Source organism: Chaetodon auriga, chromosome 2 (genome assembly GCF_051107435.1).
Source record: "Chaetodon auriga isolate fChaAug3 chromosome 2, fChaAug3.hap1, whole genome shotgun sequence".
Classification (NCBI taxonomy): Eukaryota; Metazoa; Chordata; class Actinopteri; order Chaetodontiformes; family Chaetodontidae; genus Chaetodon; species Chaetodon auriga.
In genome coordinates, this window is record NC_135075.1 from 3,229,438 (window position 1) to 3,244,931 (window position 15,494).

The window sequence follows — 15,494 nt, forward strand, 5'->3', positions numbered from 1 at the left end:
GCTTTTATTTCTCCCTGAAGACTTTTGCATTTATATTTGGGCAAGTGATAGGGGTGTGTCAGCACCAACACCTCAGTATCTGTGTGACAATGCATGATGTTTGTGCCAAAGAAGATGGAGGCAGAATATCTCTCATCATTGCCTGCCAGAAAGTGTTACCAGTTATTCGACATTCCCCGTCACAATATCACACAGCCCTTCAGCACTTTATAAACAGCTTGGAACTAGAAATTAGGAGCAATAACAACACCTTCAAATCATTGCTGTTATTGTTATGTAGAAATAGATTTGCTTTAAAGGACCACGTTACCACTTCACTAATTGCTTTCAACCAATAATCCATTAAGGTTCAAGCTGATTTTTAAGAAAATGCAAAGGTACATGATTCGGGGTCACTATAAGACAATTTCAGAATAATATTTTTCATATGAAGAATGCCAAGATAGTTGACTACAGAAAGAAGCACATCAAATAACCCATTTTGTTTCTGGGCGTTGCAGTCACTCGGAATCTCCCACAGGCTGTGGCATAGTTGGTTTGCAACTTTTTTGTAAGGGTAATGTTGAGAGGAAACTGCATGCAGTAGCTACTGTGGGTGAATGGACAGACAGAAAGTGCATACAATAATTGCTTCAGAGTGCATATCCATTAAGAGGGTAGAAGAATCCTACCCTGAGTTTTGATATGATCAGTGTTGTGCAAGTTCACATTTCACAAGAGGTAACTTAAAGTTCACTTCACACACATTAAAATAAACTAGTTCATGTTCATAGTTCACAGTTTTGAATTTTGAACCACTGCTCCAACACAACTTCATCACCTTCATTGATTTTTGTAAATATCTGCTTATTCTGAATTTCTGTTTGGAACTCTCCACAGGTAAACAGGTTCATTACAAACAGGTGATAGCATCATGATTGGTTATGAAAGGAGCATCCTCAAAAGGCTCAGTCGTTCACCACTCAAGCGGGGATGGAGCGAGGTTCACCACTTTGTGAACACATGATTGTATAAAGGAGATTACTACATGAGTTCAGGAACACTTCAGAAAACTGTCGTCGGTAAAAACAGTTTCACAGCGTCACAACTTGTTTGGAATTGGAATTGTGAATTTACACAATTGTGTGAGCTGCAAAGGGTGTAGATCTTCTACAATCTAAGTTATAAGCCTGTCTGCTCATTGTTGGGAAACAGGGGTTTACAAAATGCTGTGAGTGTGACTTAGGTGAAAGAAGTAGGAACTTTGGTCTTAACTTTTGTTAATGATTTCTTGTGATCATCACTGACTCTGAGATATTTCCCAAGACTGGTTGGATACTTCAACTCAATATGTCATTTCAAATGTGATGGCGATGTGACTGATCTTCTGACCTGTTGTTGTACTCTGTGTGGGGCACAATTTGTCCAAGAATGTGAGATTTTTTCCATTGGAATTTGTTCTGATTTGTTTATAAAAGTCCTTCAAATATTCATTCATATTCAATTCATCTGAATTGTGAGTTGTGCTCGGCAGGCCAGCATTTTTTCCCAGGATGCCAAAGCCATGACCTTCCCTATTCTGCCTCTGATAGGCTAGTCCTTCATTGGTTGATTTGGCTAGGTTTAAGCGTGAGAAGTGAGATTTGTTAAGATTTGGGTAAGAATATCACGGTAAGCCAGTCAGAGACAGAATATCATTGACACACTCATTAATTGCAAACGGATACATTCAAAAACATAAACATGTTCAATGAATGCGCTCTTTTAGCATGTTCATGCACAACACCAATTACAATGACCTAGTGGTGTTTGTCTATCTCCAACCTTCACGTTGCTCTGCCTTGCCAAACCAAAAGTATGAAGGAGCGTTGCTTATCTGTAATCAATTCAAAAATGGTGAGCAAAAATGTTATGTCTACATTTCATTTGTATTCAGGATCTGAAACTTGCAAACACACTGGTAATTAAGCTCTCACTAGTGCTATCAAAATAAATAGACTCAATGCCTCACTGTGTGCACGTTGGGAGCTGAGTCCACAGATTTAAATATTGATCTCCAGGAGTGTGAGCGGTGTTTCATCCCACAGAGGAACAGGAGGGGATTTACCAAAGCTCACCTCTGCACAACAGAGGCTGTGGAAACCATTCATTTTAAGTGAAAGCTGAATCCCAGACAGCAGCTGCTCAGGTGTCCCTCAAACACCATGGCTGACATCAATACAGAAGATTTAAATTGCACTTTGCCATTTTGCCAGTTTGATATAGCAGAGCCTTGAGTCAGAATTAAAACATTTTCTACTTTAAAACAAGATTCTGAAATTGACAAAGTAACAGATGGAACAACAACTCTATCTGCACATCCGCCATCTTTGCTGCTCATCCATCAACCTTAGCCTAGAGGTAAAAGCATAACACTTGACACAGCATGACATGTCCTTTGTCCTGCCAGCCTGTGCCTGTCAAGCACTGTCAGCAACAACATATCATCATTACACTGATGGATATTAAAACATGCAGGGACAGTTTGGCTTTGAGTTTCAAATATGGGTTTCATGTTAAAAATGCTTTAGGTGAAAATCTGGAAGTGGGTCGGTTTAAATTGTGGAATATGATTGTCCTGAACCAGTGCTTCTGTTAAGGTAGAAAAACATCAGCTGTGAGCAATTTAGTAGCACCTCACAATACAGTACATAAAGCTGTGAGCAGTTATGATGAATCAGGAATGACCTGATAATTAATGAAGCGTTAATGAGTAATTCCTCAACATCTGTGATTGGAGGCCTTTATAGAGGAGTATAACAATGAGGTACCAGACAACAGAAATGGAGATACTATATTAATGAATCATTAAGTAGTGATTAGTTCATGAATATCTCTTAGTCGGCATACTGACCACTTTCTTCATTAACTCTGAACTCACTGCTGAGTGGCACAAACTAGTGATGACTCATTACTAATCATTAGTTCCACTTTTTTTACTGATTAGTTAACAAGTAGTGCCTCATTACTTCGTTGAATGACAAGCACACCATCAGAACAAAGGGTGCGGTTATCTACTCAGTATGATGTATCACTTCATTTGAGGGGGCACAAAAAGAGGAACTTCTGCCCACCATGAAGCACCACCACACCCAAGTCTACCACTGGCTGGCTACAAGATCACCTATCAGGGTCAACTATTTTGCTTGCAGGCTTGTTCACCTTGACACAGATGATATCCAGAAAGGTTTGTCTTTGAGTTGAAACAACAGCATGTACACCACTAGCTGGTGCAGGGTCAGCTACTCAGTATTTGTGTGACTTTGTGGCGCGTGCAGAGGATGATATGATGATCCAAGTGATAAAAGAGAATAGACCTCTGCTTCTCTACCGACACACAAAAGTGCTTGTAATGCCTATTGACATATTACACTCAATAAAACAATGAATGTTGAGAAGTATTCCTTGTGTTATTAAATTAAATATTAAATTCAGTACAAGCTGACACTTGCAGGTTATGTTAACATGGCTTAATTTTATCTTGTCAAAACGTGTACAAGTGAGTAATTCATAACTGAAACTGCCCAATATTTAAGACAAAAACTATAGCTTATAGTTCATACTCCTGTGAAGCAGTACACATTCTTTCTGGAGGATTTAGCAGTGGCAAACAGTTGACCCAGCCACAGATGAGATGGTGAACAGGGTTTGGCTTTGTGAACATCAGAGCCATTTTTTCTACAGGGCCTGTTTTACACCCTATGAAATTAAGCAATATATAGAAATGATGAGATGAGGACTGTATGTAACATGATGTTTGTGTAGCTGCAGCATTTGAATGACAGTTACATTATTCTCAGACCTGCCAGAATTCTTGGTTTGTCCCACTGCAGTTCGCCCTCTGTACAGTTGAGTCCTGGGAGAACCACTGGGATTTAGAGCTCGGAGCAACGTACTGACTGGAACAGGAGAGCAACACAGTGGTTACATAACACCAATCCAGCCACACAGCAGCTATGATGCACCAGCTCAACAAGGGTTCACCTGGAAGAAAAGAAAGTAAAACAAAATACTTTTCTGTTGTTGTTGTTTTTTTATGATTTCTGTCAGGGTCAATTTTTTTAAGGTGTAAATAAGACGGCTCTTGATCTGTTTTTATTATTGTAATGAAATTATACTTACAACTTCTTACACAGACTGATGTCAGTCAATTTATTTTCATATGACAGAAGAACAACAGTGACCTCTGTGCATGCAACAACAAAACAAACAAGCCAGTTTCTGGTGACTGTCTACTTTGTGCTCTTTCAGCTATATTAAGTATTCGCTTTTGGTATTGGCACAAATATGTCTGAAATGAGCCTAATCCCCAGAAACATGGTTAGCCAAACGGTAACAAACACAGTAACAAATTGTAAAGCTGCTATTTTCATGTACTCTCAGACTATGGGCTTGTCTGACTTCCTCATGGGAAGTTTCCTGGACAAAAAATGTTTTTCAATCTAAATGAAAATCACACACACTGATCATTTCCTTCTGTGACAGTTCGGGTTCGTTTTACCTGTAATATAAGCCTACTTAAGTTTTATGACCATGTCTCAGTATATACTTCTGTACTTTCACTTAAGCAGGATTTTTAAAGCAGGACTTTTACTTGAAACAGAGTATTTCTATTGTGTGTTCCTGATTCTTCTAATTAAATAAAAAAAAAAAAAAAAAGATACTTTAAGAGCAGTATTAAGGGCACAGAATACTTCTGCATGTGATCTCATTGTAATGTGAGATGTCAGACTGGAGTGACGTTACACGGTGGATACATTTTCTGTTTTTCTGTATCTGTCCCTCAGCGTTAGGTGTGACATGATGGGAAACTCCCACTGCGAAGAGAGCAGAGAACAGCTGAGATGAACGCAGGAATAGCAGCCACAATTGGTAAGAAATTTCATGTGTTGTTCCTATAATTATATCATTTTACTGTTTTTGTTTCTGCTAAATATGGCAGTTAACTCCACTGTAATAACATGTGAGTTATGCCCCTTGCAGTGGCTCTACAGTTCTTCATTCAGATTGGTAAGCGGCACATTTTAAGAAAAGGGAGTCATGTTTTGATTAAACATCAGTATTGTGCACACAGCTAATGTTTTGTTTGTCCTTCATCCAGCAACCACAGCCAAACTGGTATGTTATTTTACCAACTGGTCGCGGTACAGAACTGGTGTGGGGAAATTCCTGCCAGAAAACATAGACCCCTTCCTCTGTACCCACCTGGTTTACACCTTTGCCATTATTAGCCATGCCAATGAGATCTCCGAGTGTGAGTGGAATGAGAAAAGCCTCTACAAATCATTCACTGAGCTCAAGAACAGGTAAGAGTTGGTCCATTAAAATTATGGATATGGGATTCAAAACGTCTGCTCAATCAGCCGTTTTCTTTGTCTTTACTTGAACAGAAACCCCAGACTGAAGACTTTACTGTCCGTTAGAGAGGAGAACGATGGACCTCAGTGAGTTGATGCCTATTGTTGTTTATGAAAGTCCTCCATCTGCTGACTGAAAGCAGGAATAGCTGCAGAAGAACTATTTTATTTTACTGCTTTCCCAAGTGATTGCTTGAACAGCTGCAAAGAATGACTATTTACCAGAGTATGTTGACAGACTATAACTTTCTTAAGCCAGTGTAGGTAACTTGAAGTGCTAATTGAATCTGCAAAAAACTTTTATTTCTGAATCTCTGCAAGTACACACCAATTTACTGGTATGTATCAGATTCATAAGTCGCAGAATTACAGAATTAGTAGATCTCAGGCCAAAAACTACTACTACTACTACTACTACTACTACTACTACTACTAATAATAATAATAATAATAATAATAATAATAATAATAATAATAATAATAATAATAATAATAAATTCAATTATCCAATAAAAAATATCAGTATGTTTTTGAGTGTTGGTCAAGCCAAGTCAGCCATTTGTGCTTTGCTGTTGAATCTTGGAACTCCAGATATGCATTCATTATTGTTTTGATGCTGTATAGACTAAAACATCAATCATTTATAAAAATCAACTGAATAATCAATTTTCATCATTTGCTGCAGCCCTACCATTGTCAAATTAAAAAATATATATATGTTATTATGAAATGTCAGTCATTCAATCCAAATATTTTCAGTGGGCTTTAAAATATTTAAGTTCATCATCATGTCAAGCTGTCATTTCAGAGAACAAACAACTTTCTCACCATTTACTGCAGGTTCTCCATCATGATGTCCACTCGAGCTAATCGTCAGACATTCATCCAGTCATCAATCAAATTCCTGAGGACTCATGGCTTTGATGGTCTGGATCTGGACTGGGAGTACCCTGTTGCTCGTGGAAATCCTGCAGAGGACAAGCAGAGGTTCACTCTGCTCTGCAAGGTACGCTGATGGGAGACCAGTGGAGACCATGCTGTCTCAGGGGCCGGAGTGAAGAGTAAAGAAAGGGCCCCAACATGTGGTGGAGGAGAAAGTTGTGATGCATTTATGGTGAAAGAGTTCCGAACCTTGCTTATAATTAAAATAGTTTTATGATGTGACTCATATTTAAAGTTTAACTACTACATTTAACACTAACAATCTCTAGAGTGTAAGCCAGCCTTTATGGCACATCTCATTTTCTCCACTAGAAGGGCATATGGCATCTAGCAAAGGGGCATGCAGATGGGCACGTTTCCTGTGTTTTCTTTTTCTTGAACATGGGGTCACAGTTAGGCTAGGCTCACAGTTAGCCCCCCCCCCCCAAAAAAAATGTTTCATCTTTCAGTCTTAGCTGTTAAGTTGAAATAAGTTACAAAACAGTGGCTCATTTCTGTGGCTTGAATGTAATCACTAGTTTCAAAGTTTAAAATCTAAAAATGAATAGTTACATGAGATGCTCAATCTGAGGCTTGCTGCCTTCATACTTTCTGATTATGGACTCTTGATATTGTTTCACTTTTGGCAAATGGATACTGTTTGGTTGCCTGAATACAAACCCTGCATCCATTGGCAGTCCAAGCAGTGAAGCTGAGCAACAATTTTCTGCTACATTCAATTTGCTGACATACAAAAAACAACATATTGCATTTACATTTGCATTTTTTTGACAGTTGGTGAATGTTTTTCCCAGTTAGTGCTTCTCATGTAATCACCATTTTTACATTTGTCACTTCTGCATTGATCAATACATTGAAGTCACAGAAATGTTGTTTTCCCCAGAGAGAAGTATAATTACAATTTTGAGATGCTTTTTTTTATATATATATATATAAAACATGCAATTGACTCCTTATTTTTGTTATTTTGTTTGTAATATTAAGGCTAGTTTGTCTTGATACGTCTTGGGCACACACACACACACACACACACACACACACACACACACACACACACACACTACTTGCCTAATCCTAATTCTTAATTCCTAATTCCCCATAATGTGAGTAATACATGGCCAAACATACACACACACACACACACACACACACACACACACACACACACACACACACACAGAGAGAGAGAGAGAGAGAGAGAGAGAGAGAGAGAGAGAGAGAGAGAGGATTGCTGAATGTTATTGACACTAAAAACTGATTATTATAACACATTTAACAGTTACTCCACGTCAGACAGGAATTTCAGTGTGATGGTTTATATTACAAGTTAACACCAGTGCCTAGCTGATGGCAAGATGGCTAAAAATCAAAAGCGGTTTGCAGTGATATGAAACATAATGTGATCTGTTGATCTGAGGTACATTTTGGACCACTGACTAAAACAACTGTAAATGGATTTCTATTGATTTCAAGGAGCTTTCAGAGGCCTATGAAGCTGAGAGCATAGGAGGAAGTAAGACACAACTGATGCTCTCTGCAGCCGTGGCAGCACAAACAGATGTTATTGACACAGGATATGAACCTTCAGAGATATCAAAGTAAGACTTACTTTATTTCAACTCCAGTTTGAATACTTTTGACATTACATGATCGCATTATGCTTAAAACCCACCTCTTTCTTTGTTCTATGTCTATGTGATTTTGTGTGTGTTTGTGTGTGTTTAGGTACCTGGACTTCATCAGTGTTAAGACTTTTGACCTACATGGTAGTCAAGATCGAGTGACAGCCCACCACAGTTCACTGTACTCTGAAAACAGTACTAACATAGTAATTACCCTTTTTTTTTTTTAATTACCCATTATATATTCACATCTTGAACTATATGAACTATATACTATATATACTCTTCCAACATTTTTTGTTAACTGATTTTTGGCCACTTTCATGCATTGCAAAGCTGTAAACCCAACATTGACTTATTATTAAGAGTAGAGCAGTAGAGCAGAGCTGCATTGTAATTCTCAGGACTCTAAATGTAAGGTAATGTTGCTCCGTAACGTCTGGATATGTAAATAAGCAACTGTGTGTTAACAAGGTCACTGAAAAGGTGACAATATGTCAATGTCTTGTTTCTGCCACTAAAACAAGAGTAAGTTACAGTTTATATTAAAGGATAGTACCAGATCTTAGCTTTTCTAGGTATCATGCAACCATGATATCACAAGTTCAGCGCAGGAAAGTAAATTGATTTGATAGACATTCTTTACTTGGTTAACGACTCTTCCCTTTCTTTTCTGTCAGGATTATGTTATTCACTACTGGATGGAGCGAGGAGCCCCAGCAGAGAAGTTGTTGCTTGGTTGTCCCATTCATGCTCGTTCCTTTACGCTCTCCACCACAGCATCGGGCCTGGGAGCCCCAGTCAGCGGCCCTGCCTGCCCCGGGCCCTACACCCAGCAGATTGGTGTCTGGTCTTACTATGAGGTAACAAGAACACATTTATGCAACTACATAATCACATTAGTAACCATTTCAACATTGACCACAGACACTGCTATTGATAATGCTAACATTGCTAACATGACTACTGCCACTACTGCTACCATGTTAAGCAGTCATCACAGTATGCTTGATTGCAGTATTTGGTAACTGGTATAACCAGTACACAGGTAAGCCTAGCACTGAACGTTCTCAGCACTTTACAGTGAGTCTGTACTGCTACTGTCATACAAACTCACTCTTTTTTCCCAGAAGAAGACTGCAGTGAAAGGAAATTTAACATAGCTTCATATACAAACTGCTACACTGTTTTCACAAGTGAGATGGTCTCAGTTGCTAGTTTTACTTCTTACATGTAATTAATAAACTAATTTTTGCAATGTATTGTTTCATTAGTAAGAAGAGAGGTAAGGAGTGCTGCCTGCTTGGTCTAGCTTAGCTCTGCTTAGGCTTCTTCCCCATGGCTCACAGTCAGATTTTATATCTCTAGTTACAGTAACACAAATCCAGTCTTCCATCCCTTGATTCAGAAACCGGTCAGTGATGACATTTAAGTAGATATTATACTCATATTTCTCTGCTGTCTGTGATGCTGACAACTTTTCCACTGTCTACATTTGCTTGAGATTTTTTTCCCCAAAAAGAACAAGAAAACTCCAAGAAACAGAGAACACATGAAACACAAAAGAGAAGTCATGACAAATTCTATTCTGAAAATAATGGCCTGCATGGCCTGTAAATACACATTGTGTCAGACCTGATGTTTCAAACTGTGCTAACCCAAAGGATGTTCTTTAATCAGGTTTTGAGTAATTTATTGTGTTATTGTGTCTTTATGGGCTTCAGGTTGTCAGTTGCTCCTGCAGTTCTAACTGTTCACACAGTCATGTACCTGGGGGCTTATAACTATCACTAGCAATGCTGCTGTACTGCAGCTCTACTGCTGTTGCTGATGCCTTTGCTAACTCTGCTACTGTCAACCACAGTCTTTGCTACTTCTACGGCTGCAAGTGCTTTGGTATTACATAACACACATAATTTCTGTGACAGACACTCTAATGTTTTTTATCAGACCTGCTCCTTCTTGAGAGGCACCTCAGTTCAGTGGATTGATGGTCAGAAAGTTCCCTATGCTGTCAAAGGCAATCAGTGGGTCGGCTTTGATAACCAGAGGAGCTATGATGTCAAGGTACAGTTTATGGCTTTATTGTGGAAAAGAGCAGATATTTCAATACATTTCTCTCCATGTGAGTTTAATTGTCCTCCCTCTGATTGTCTAACAGGTGGACTATCTGAAGAGCAGGCAGCTGGGAGGAGCTGCTGTGTGGACACTGGATATGGATGACTTCTCTGGACAGTTCTGTGAACAGGGCGAATACCCACTGATATCCCATCTAAAGCATAAACTCAGTGAAGGTGAGGCTACGTTACTGCATACTTTCTTTATTCCAGGGACATTGATTCAATTCATGGACTCAGACATTCAGAGACACTGTCCTCAATTCAAAATCCAATTAAAAAAGTCCATGTACTGTGTTTTTATGCAGCGTGTCACTAATTACACCATAGACATGATATGATATACTTCTAAGACATAAATTGTAATCAATTTATGTAATATGATGAATGAATGTGTGCTTAGTATTAATTCTTATCTCTTACACATAAATGTAACACCTTTAACTTTCAATTTTATGAACTGGAGGGGATCATGCATTTGCATGTGTGTGTGCGTGTGTGTGTGCGTGCATGCGTGCGTTAATCTCACATACTGCTGGACCCATCAGTCTAATATTTTTTTTGTCCACATTTATGACTGTATGCTCAAGGACCTCTTGTGGTTGCAGTGATTTTATTATTTATTTTATGTATTTATTATTCTATTTTATTGGCTGCTCTGCTTTATAATGTCATTGATGGCTGACTTCTCACTCCTTTTAACTGGCTGGTAGGGGCTGCAAGTGATCAGCAACTGCTTCAGTTTAGGATTCTTATTTCCATGAGGAATTTAGCAAGAGGCATTTCTGACAGTCAGAAAGGCTAAAAACAGAGCATACTACCACTAGTCTGCAGTGGGCCACATTGCCTTTGTCATGGTACAAAAGCTGATCAAAAGTTTGGTATCAATTGAATGGGAGCATCTGCAAATTAATTATTCACATTTAGAACACTACAGGATGAATAAATCAATTAAATTAATCCATTGGTTGGACATCTTCTCATTCTTTTGTATGGCATGCTGGTGGTAGGTCCTTAAACTGTTATGGTTGTGAGGAAGGCGAGGACCCACAATGCAGAGAGAGTTTAACACAGTTTATTGATGAAAAAAAATTAACAACAACCAAAAATCACCGTCAGGGAAAAATGCAGCACAGGCAGGCAAAAAAACCAAAAATCATCGCTGGGGGAAAAAAAAAAACTCAGCAACCAAAATTGAAGAGAACAAAAAAATCACTGTTAGGGAAAAATGCAGCTCAGGCAGACAAGAACCAAAAATCACCGCTGGGGGAAAAACTCAGCGAGAGTCATCTGGCACAGGAGTGTGGGGGAAGCCAGCTTAAAAAGGAGAGTCTTGATGAGCGAGGATTAGAGTCAGGTGTGTCTAGAGGACACTTGCTCCAGAGGAGATCGGCCCCGCCCCGGCCACACTCCAGCCCTGCAGAGGAAACACAAGCAGAACCAGAGCAGACAGAAAACACAGCCATAACACAAATTAAAGAACGGACATGTGAAAATGAAAAATGGAAGACAAATCAATAAGTTACATCATAAAAAGTAAAATCTGACATTTTAATTAAAAAAAAAAAAAAATTTAGGCTAAAAGGCAAAACATTCTTTGCCTCTAACCTATTTTCTGACATCAAGACACCTAATCTAGCGTCAAGCAAGAATTTGGCAATTTAGTGTTGCGTTTCCATAAGATTTGGGTCTCACAAGAGATAAGTAAAGGAAAAAAAGAATGACAGAAATAAAAGATATCAGACTTGTAGTCCCTATTATAGGCCAAAAGCCAGAAACACGAAATACTACATTTTCCAAAATGCAACAAATAGCATCTTTTTATTAATTCAATTCAATTTTCAACTTTATTTGTATAGTGCCACATCACAAGAGAGGTTGTCTCAGAACACTTTCAAGATAGAGATGGTACAGGCCGAGCTCTTTTATCTACAGAGACCTAACAATTCCCTCATGAGCAAGCACTTGCCGACAGTGGCGAGGAAAAACTTCCTTTTAACAAGCAGAAACCTCAGGCAGAACCAGGCTCTGGGTGGGCAGCCATCTGCTTCGACCGGTAGGATGAGAGAGGGAGAGCAAGAGAGAGAGAGTGAGACAGACAGACAAATGCAATCACAGTAACAATGACAGTTCTAATAATAGACTCTTAACTATATGTAGTATATATAGCATAGTACAAACAAATATTATATATTTATGTATGTGATAGGGTTGAGCCGGATACTCGTTTCAGATGAGTATCTGGTACGGATAAAGCATTTTTGACGAGTACCAGCATGATACGAGTAAAACTCATCAATATCCATGCTCGTGCTGAAGGAAAATCCTCATTGGGGAACTGACTGTCTTCACGCTCTGTGATTGGCCAGTCACACACAGCGCCGCCCCTCCCTACACAGACACGTGTGTAGCTCACGTTGCTCTCTTCAGTATTCCTTATATTAGGTTTTCTTCAGCTTGCCTCTATTTCGGTTTGTATGATATTTAAAGTTACTTGGTGAACTTGTTTCGTAACATACGCGGTGCATTTGACAAGACATTTGTTACCGTCTGCTTGCTCTTAGTTTGGCTGGTGATATAAAGTCAGTTGGAAACTTTGCTCGTACTGAAAGCGATGCTTTTGAGAAGAATACAGTGAACAAGGCTGACATATTATTTCCATCACTGGATGTTTGCATGAATCACCAAGTTCACACAGATCGTTAAAAAAATAAACAGTCTTACAGACCACTTACACACATATAACTGAACACACAAAGTAGCCTATATTAATATTTTTATTGTATATCAATTTCAGACTTAAAATAATGTACCGATTTAAGCCACACCCATTTCCGTTAGGCCCCGCCCACTCCGAGTACAGATACGGATACAGATAATTTAGATGGTTGAACAGATACAGATACAGATAGTTGTGCACTCGCTCATCCCTAATATATGATATATGTACGTCTTGTGAACAGATAGTGTATGTACGTAATACAGCACTATGGCTTTAATAATAATGGAAGTACGACTAATAGTAGTAGTAGTTGCAGTGGATGTCAGGCAGGGCCATTGCAAGAGACGTAGCTGTAATCCACAATCCAGATTCATCCACTATCCATGGAAACCTGTGAGATGACAAAGCACAGAGACTCCAGGGCAGAAGCTAAGTTAGTAACATGCTGTGGTAGGACATGAAAACGTGCAGATGGAGAGGGAGAGAAGAACAGAGGAGCTTGGTATATCTTTGGACGTCCCCTGACCTCTAATCCTAATAACTAGGGGCCAATCCAAGGCCAGCCTGAGCCAACCCTAACTACAAGCTTTATCAAAAAGGAAAGTTTTAAGCCTACTCTTAAATATAGAGACCTTCTAGTGAAAATTGCCCCTGTCTTTCAAAGTCCAAATGCCAAGAAAAGTTACAGTAGGCTTTCTGTTCAAGCTCAAATTGAGTACAGTAACTCTGATGCTGTCATCAGATTTTTCTCAACTTTGGCTTTTTGTCAAGTCTTATTTTACAAACCTCCTCCAGAGCCACAGACAACTTTACACAACTATATTCACAGGCTGAGCAGTACAGCTCAAGATGCATTAACAGAATTTCATGAGGAAAATGTGTGGGACTCACCTTTAAAATACATCCTCCAGGGTTAAACAATTGTAAAATTTATTTCACTGCTGTTCAATATTTTTTCCCCAGACTGGTCAACACAGGAAACAACTCCCACTGAATCTCTTCCCACAACCTCTTCCTCTCCTGACAGCACACAACCACCACAGGAGCAATTCACCACAGCCAGCAGCACCACAGCAAAACCAGACAACAGCTGTTTCCAGAACATCACCGTTGTGTATCGTGTCAGCAGCTTCTGCTCACGCAGAGCTGACGGACTGTATGTAAGATCATACAATCCAAGGACATTCTACAGATGCGTGCAGAGGAAGACATTTGTTACAAAATGCCATAGTCTGGGAACAGAGCACAGCAGCGCAGTGACAACTATACCATCAAAGAACTTAGTTATAGTCACCTTTGTAATTGCCACCCTATTCCATTTGTTAATTGTATGGAAAAATGATTGCAATGATATTGTTTTGTATGGACGAAGTTTACAATAAGTAAAACTTTACTATGTCTTACAATGTCTACTATGAAGAAAAAGAAAAAAATGGTTTGAGAATGTAGACTTTTTAAAGCTCCAATCAGGCCCAAATGACGCAACTAACACACATGCGAGTCCACCTTCTGTTCAGCCATTTTTCAGGGAGAGGGTAGCTGAAAGTTGACCACAGGTAACGAGCTCCATCAGGCTGCTGATGAATGAGTGGGACAGGGACTCACGCTTGTGGGCCTTTGATTGATGTGCCAACTCACTGGCAGTGCATTGTGGGACTTGTAGTACTAGTGGTGCGTGCAATATATCGTTGGGCCAGCTCTAATAATAATTAGATATTATCATGCAGGCCAAAGATAATTCCATGGGCCTTGAGTTTGACATATGTGTGGCTTAGAAAGACAAGTAATGGGGCCACACTGTTTAAACACAAGACACTTAATTATAATAATGATAATAATAAAACAGAAACAATCTATATGACCTGGGTGCAGTGGTTTATGCATGTTGTCAGTGTACACCTGAGGATGACAGTTGCTTCATAAGTGATGTTCTTACAATGGAGATATAATAATAATAATAATAAACTTTATTTATATAGCACTTTTCATCCATATAAAATGCATCCCAAAGTGCTTCACAGAATAAAAGAATACAAGAACAGAAAGAATAAAAGCATATTATGACAGACAATATTCCACTCCCAGATATATATATACATATGTGTTCACACGCACACGCACATGCACACGCACACGCACACACACACACACGCACACACACACACACACACACACACATACCCACGCCCGGTGCTGAGACATGGCAGGGCACTGAGGAACCATATGAGGAAACACCTATGGGGGCCATCCACACCGAGAAGCGCCACAGCCCACGGCCATAGGGAGTGCCGCCACAGAGACCACCCCGACGCCGATGGACAGGGACAGACTCCACACTTAATGCAGAGCCGCCCCAGTCCCCCGGGCCCAGGAGGCCTCCAGGGCAACGCCCCCCATGGGCAGACCGGGCATACATCCCAGTGTGGAGGCCCCCCCATGATGCACATTACCTAGTGCTTAGCCATGTAGGGAGGTATTACATGACTGCAGCTCTACAGAGCTTTTAGCCTCTTTTAGCTAATTTCAGACTACAGACAGTTTTCAGCAAAAAAGCTCCGATAAACTTTATACACTGTGCTATATAACACCAAATGGATGACTTGGAAGGCTGGTAAACGCAAACATCTAACCAGCTAATGAACCAGATATATTTCTCAGGAGCTGGTGGAGTCCAAACCAGAGTTAAAAGCAGAGTGAACTGGACTTACATTCATTA

General features: G+C 39.6%; 1 protein-coding gene across 1 annotated transcript; it reads left to right on the forward strand.

Moving 5' to 3' along the window:
* Nucleotides 1-2,780: 2,780 nt before the first annotated feature.
* Nucleotides 2,781-14,565, forward strand: LOC143326065 (chitinase-3-like protein 1). The gene is made up of 11 exons (XM_076739540.1): nucleotides 2,781-2,785; nucleotides 5,079-5,324; nucleotides 5,409-5,462; nucleotides 6,216-6,381; nucleotides 7,791-7,915; nucleotides 8,043-8,145; nucleotides 8,620-8,802; nucleotides 9,890-10,006; nucleotides 10,101-10,233; nucleotides 13,742-13,974; nucleotides 14,554-14,565. The coding sequence occupies exons 1-11, from the start codon at nucleotides 2,781-2,783 to the stop codon at nucleotides 14,563-14,565; spliced, it is 1,377 nt and encodes a 458-aa protein (XP_076595655.1).
* The last annotated feature ends 929 nt before the right edge of the window (nucleotides 14,566-15,494 follow it).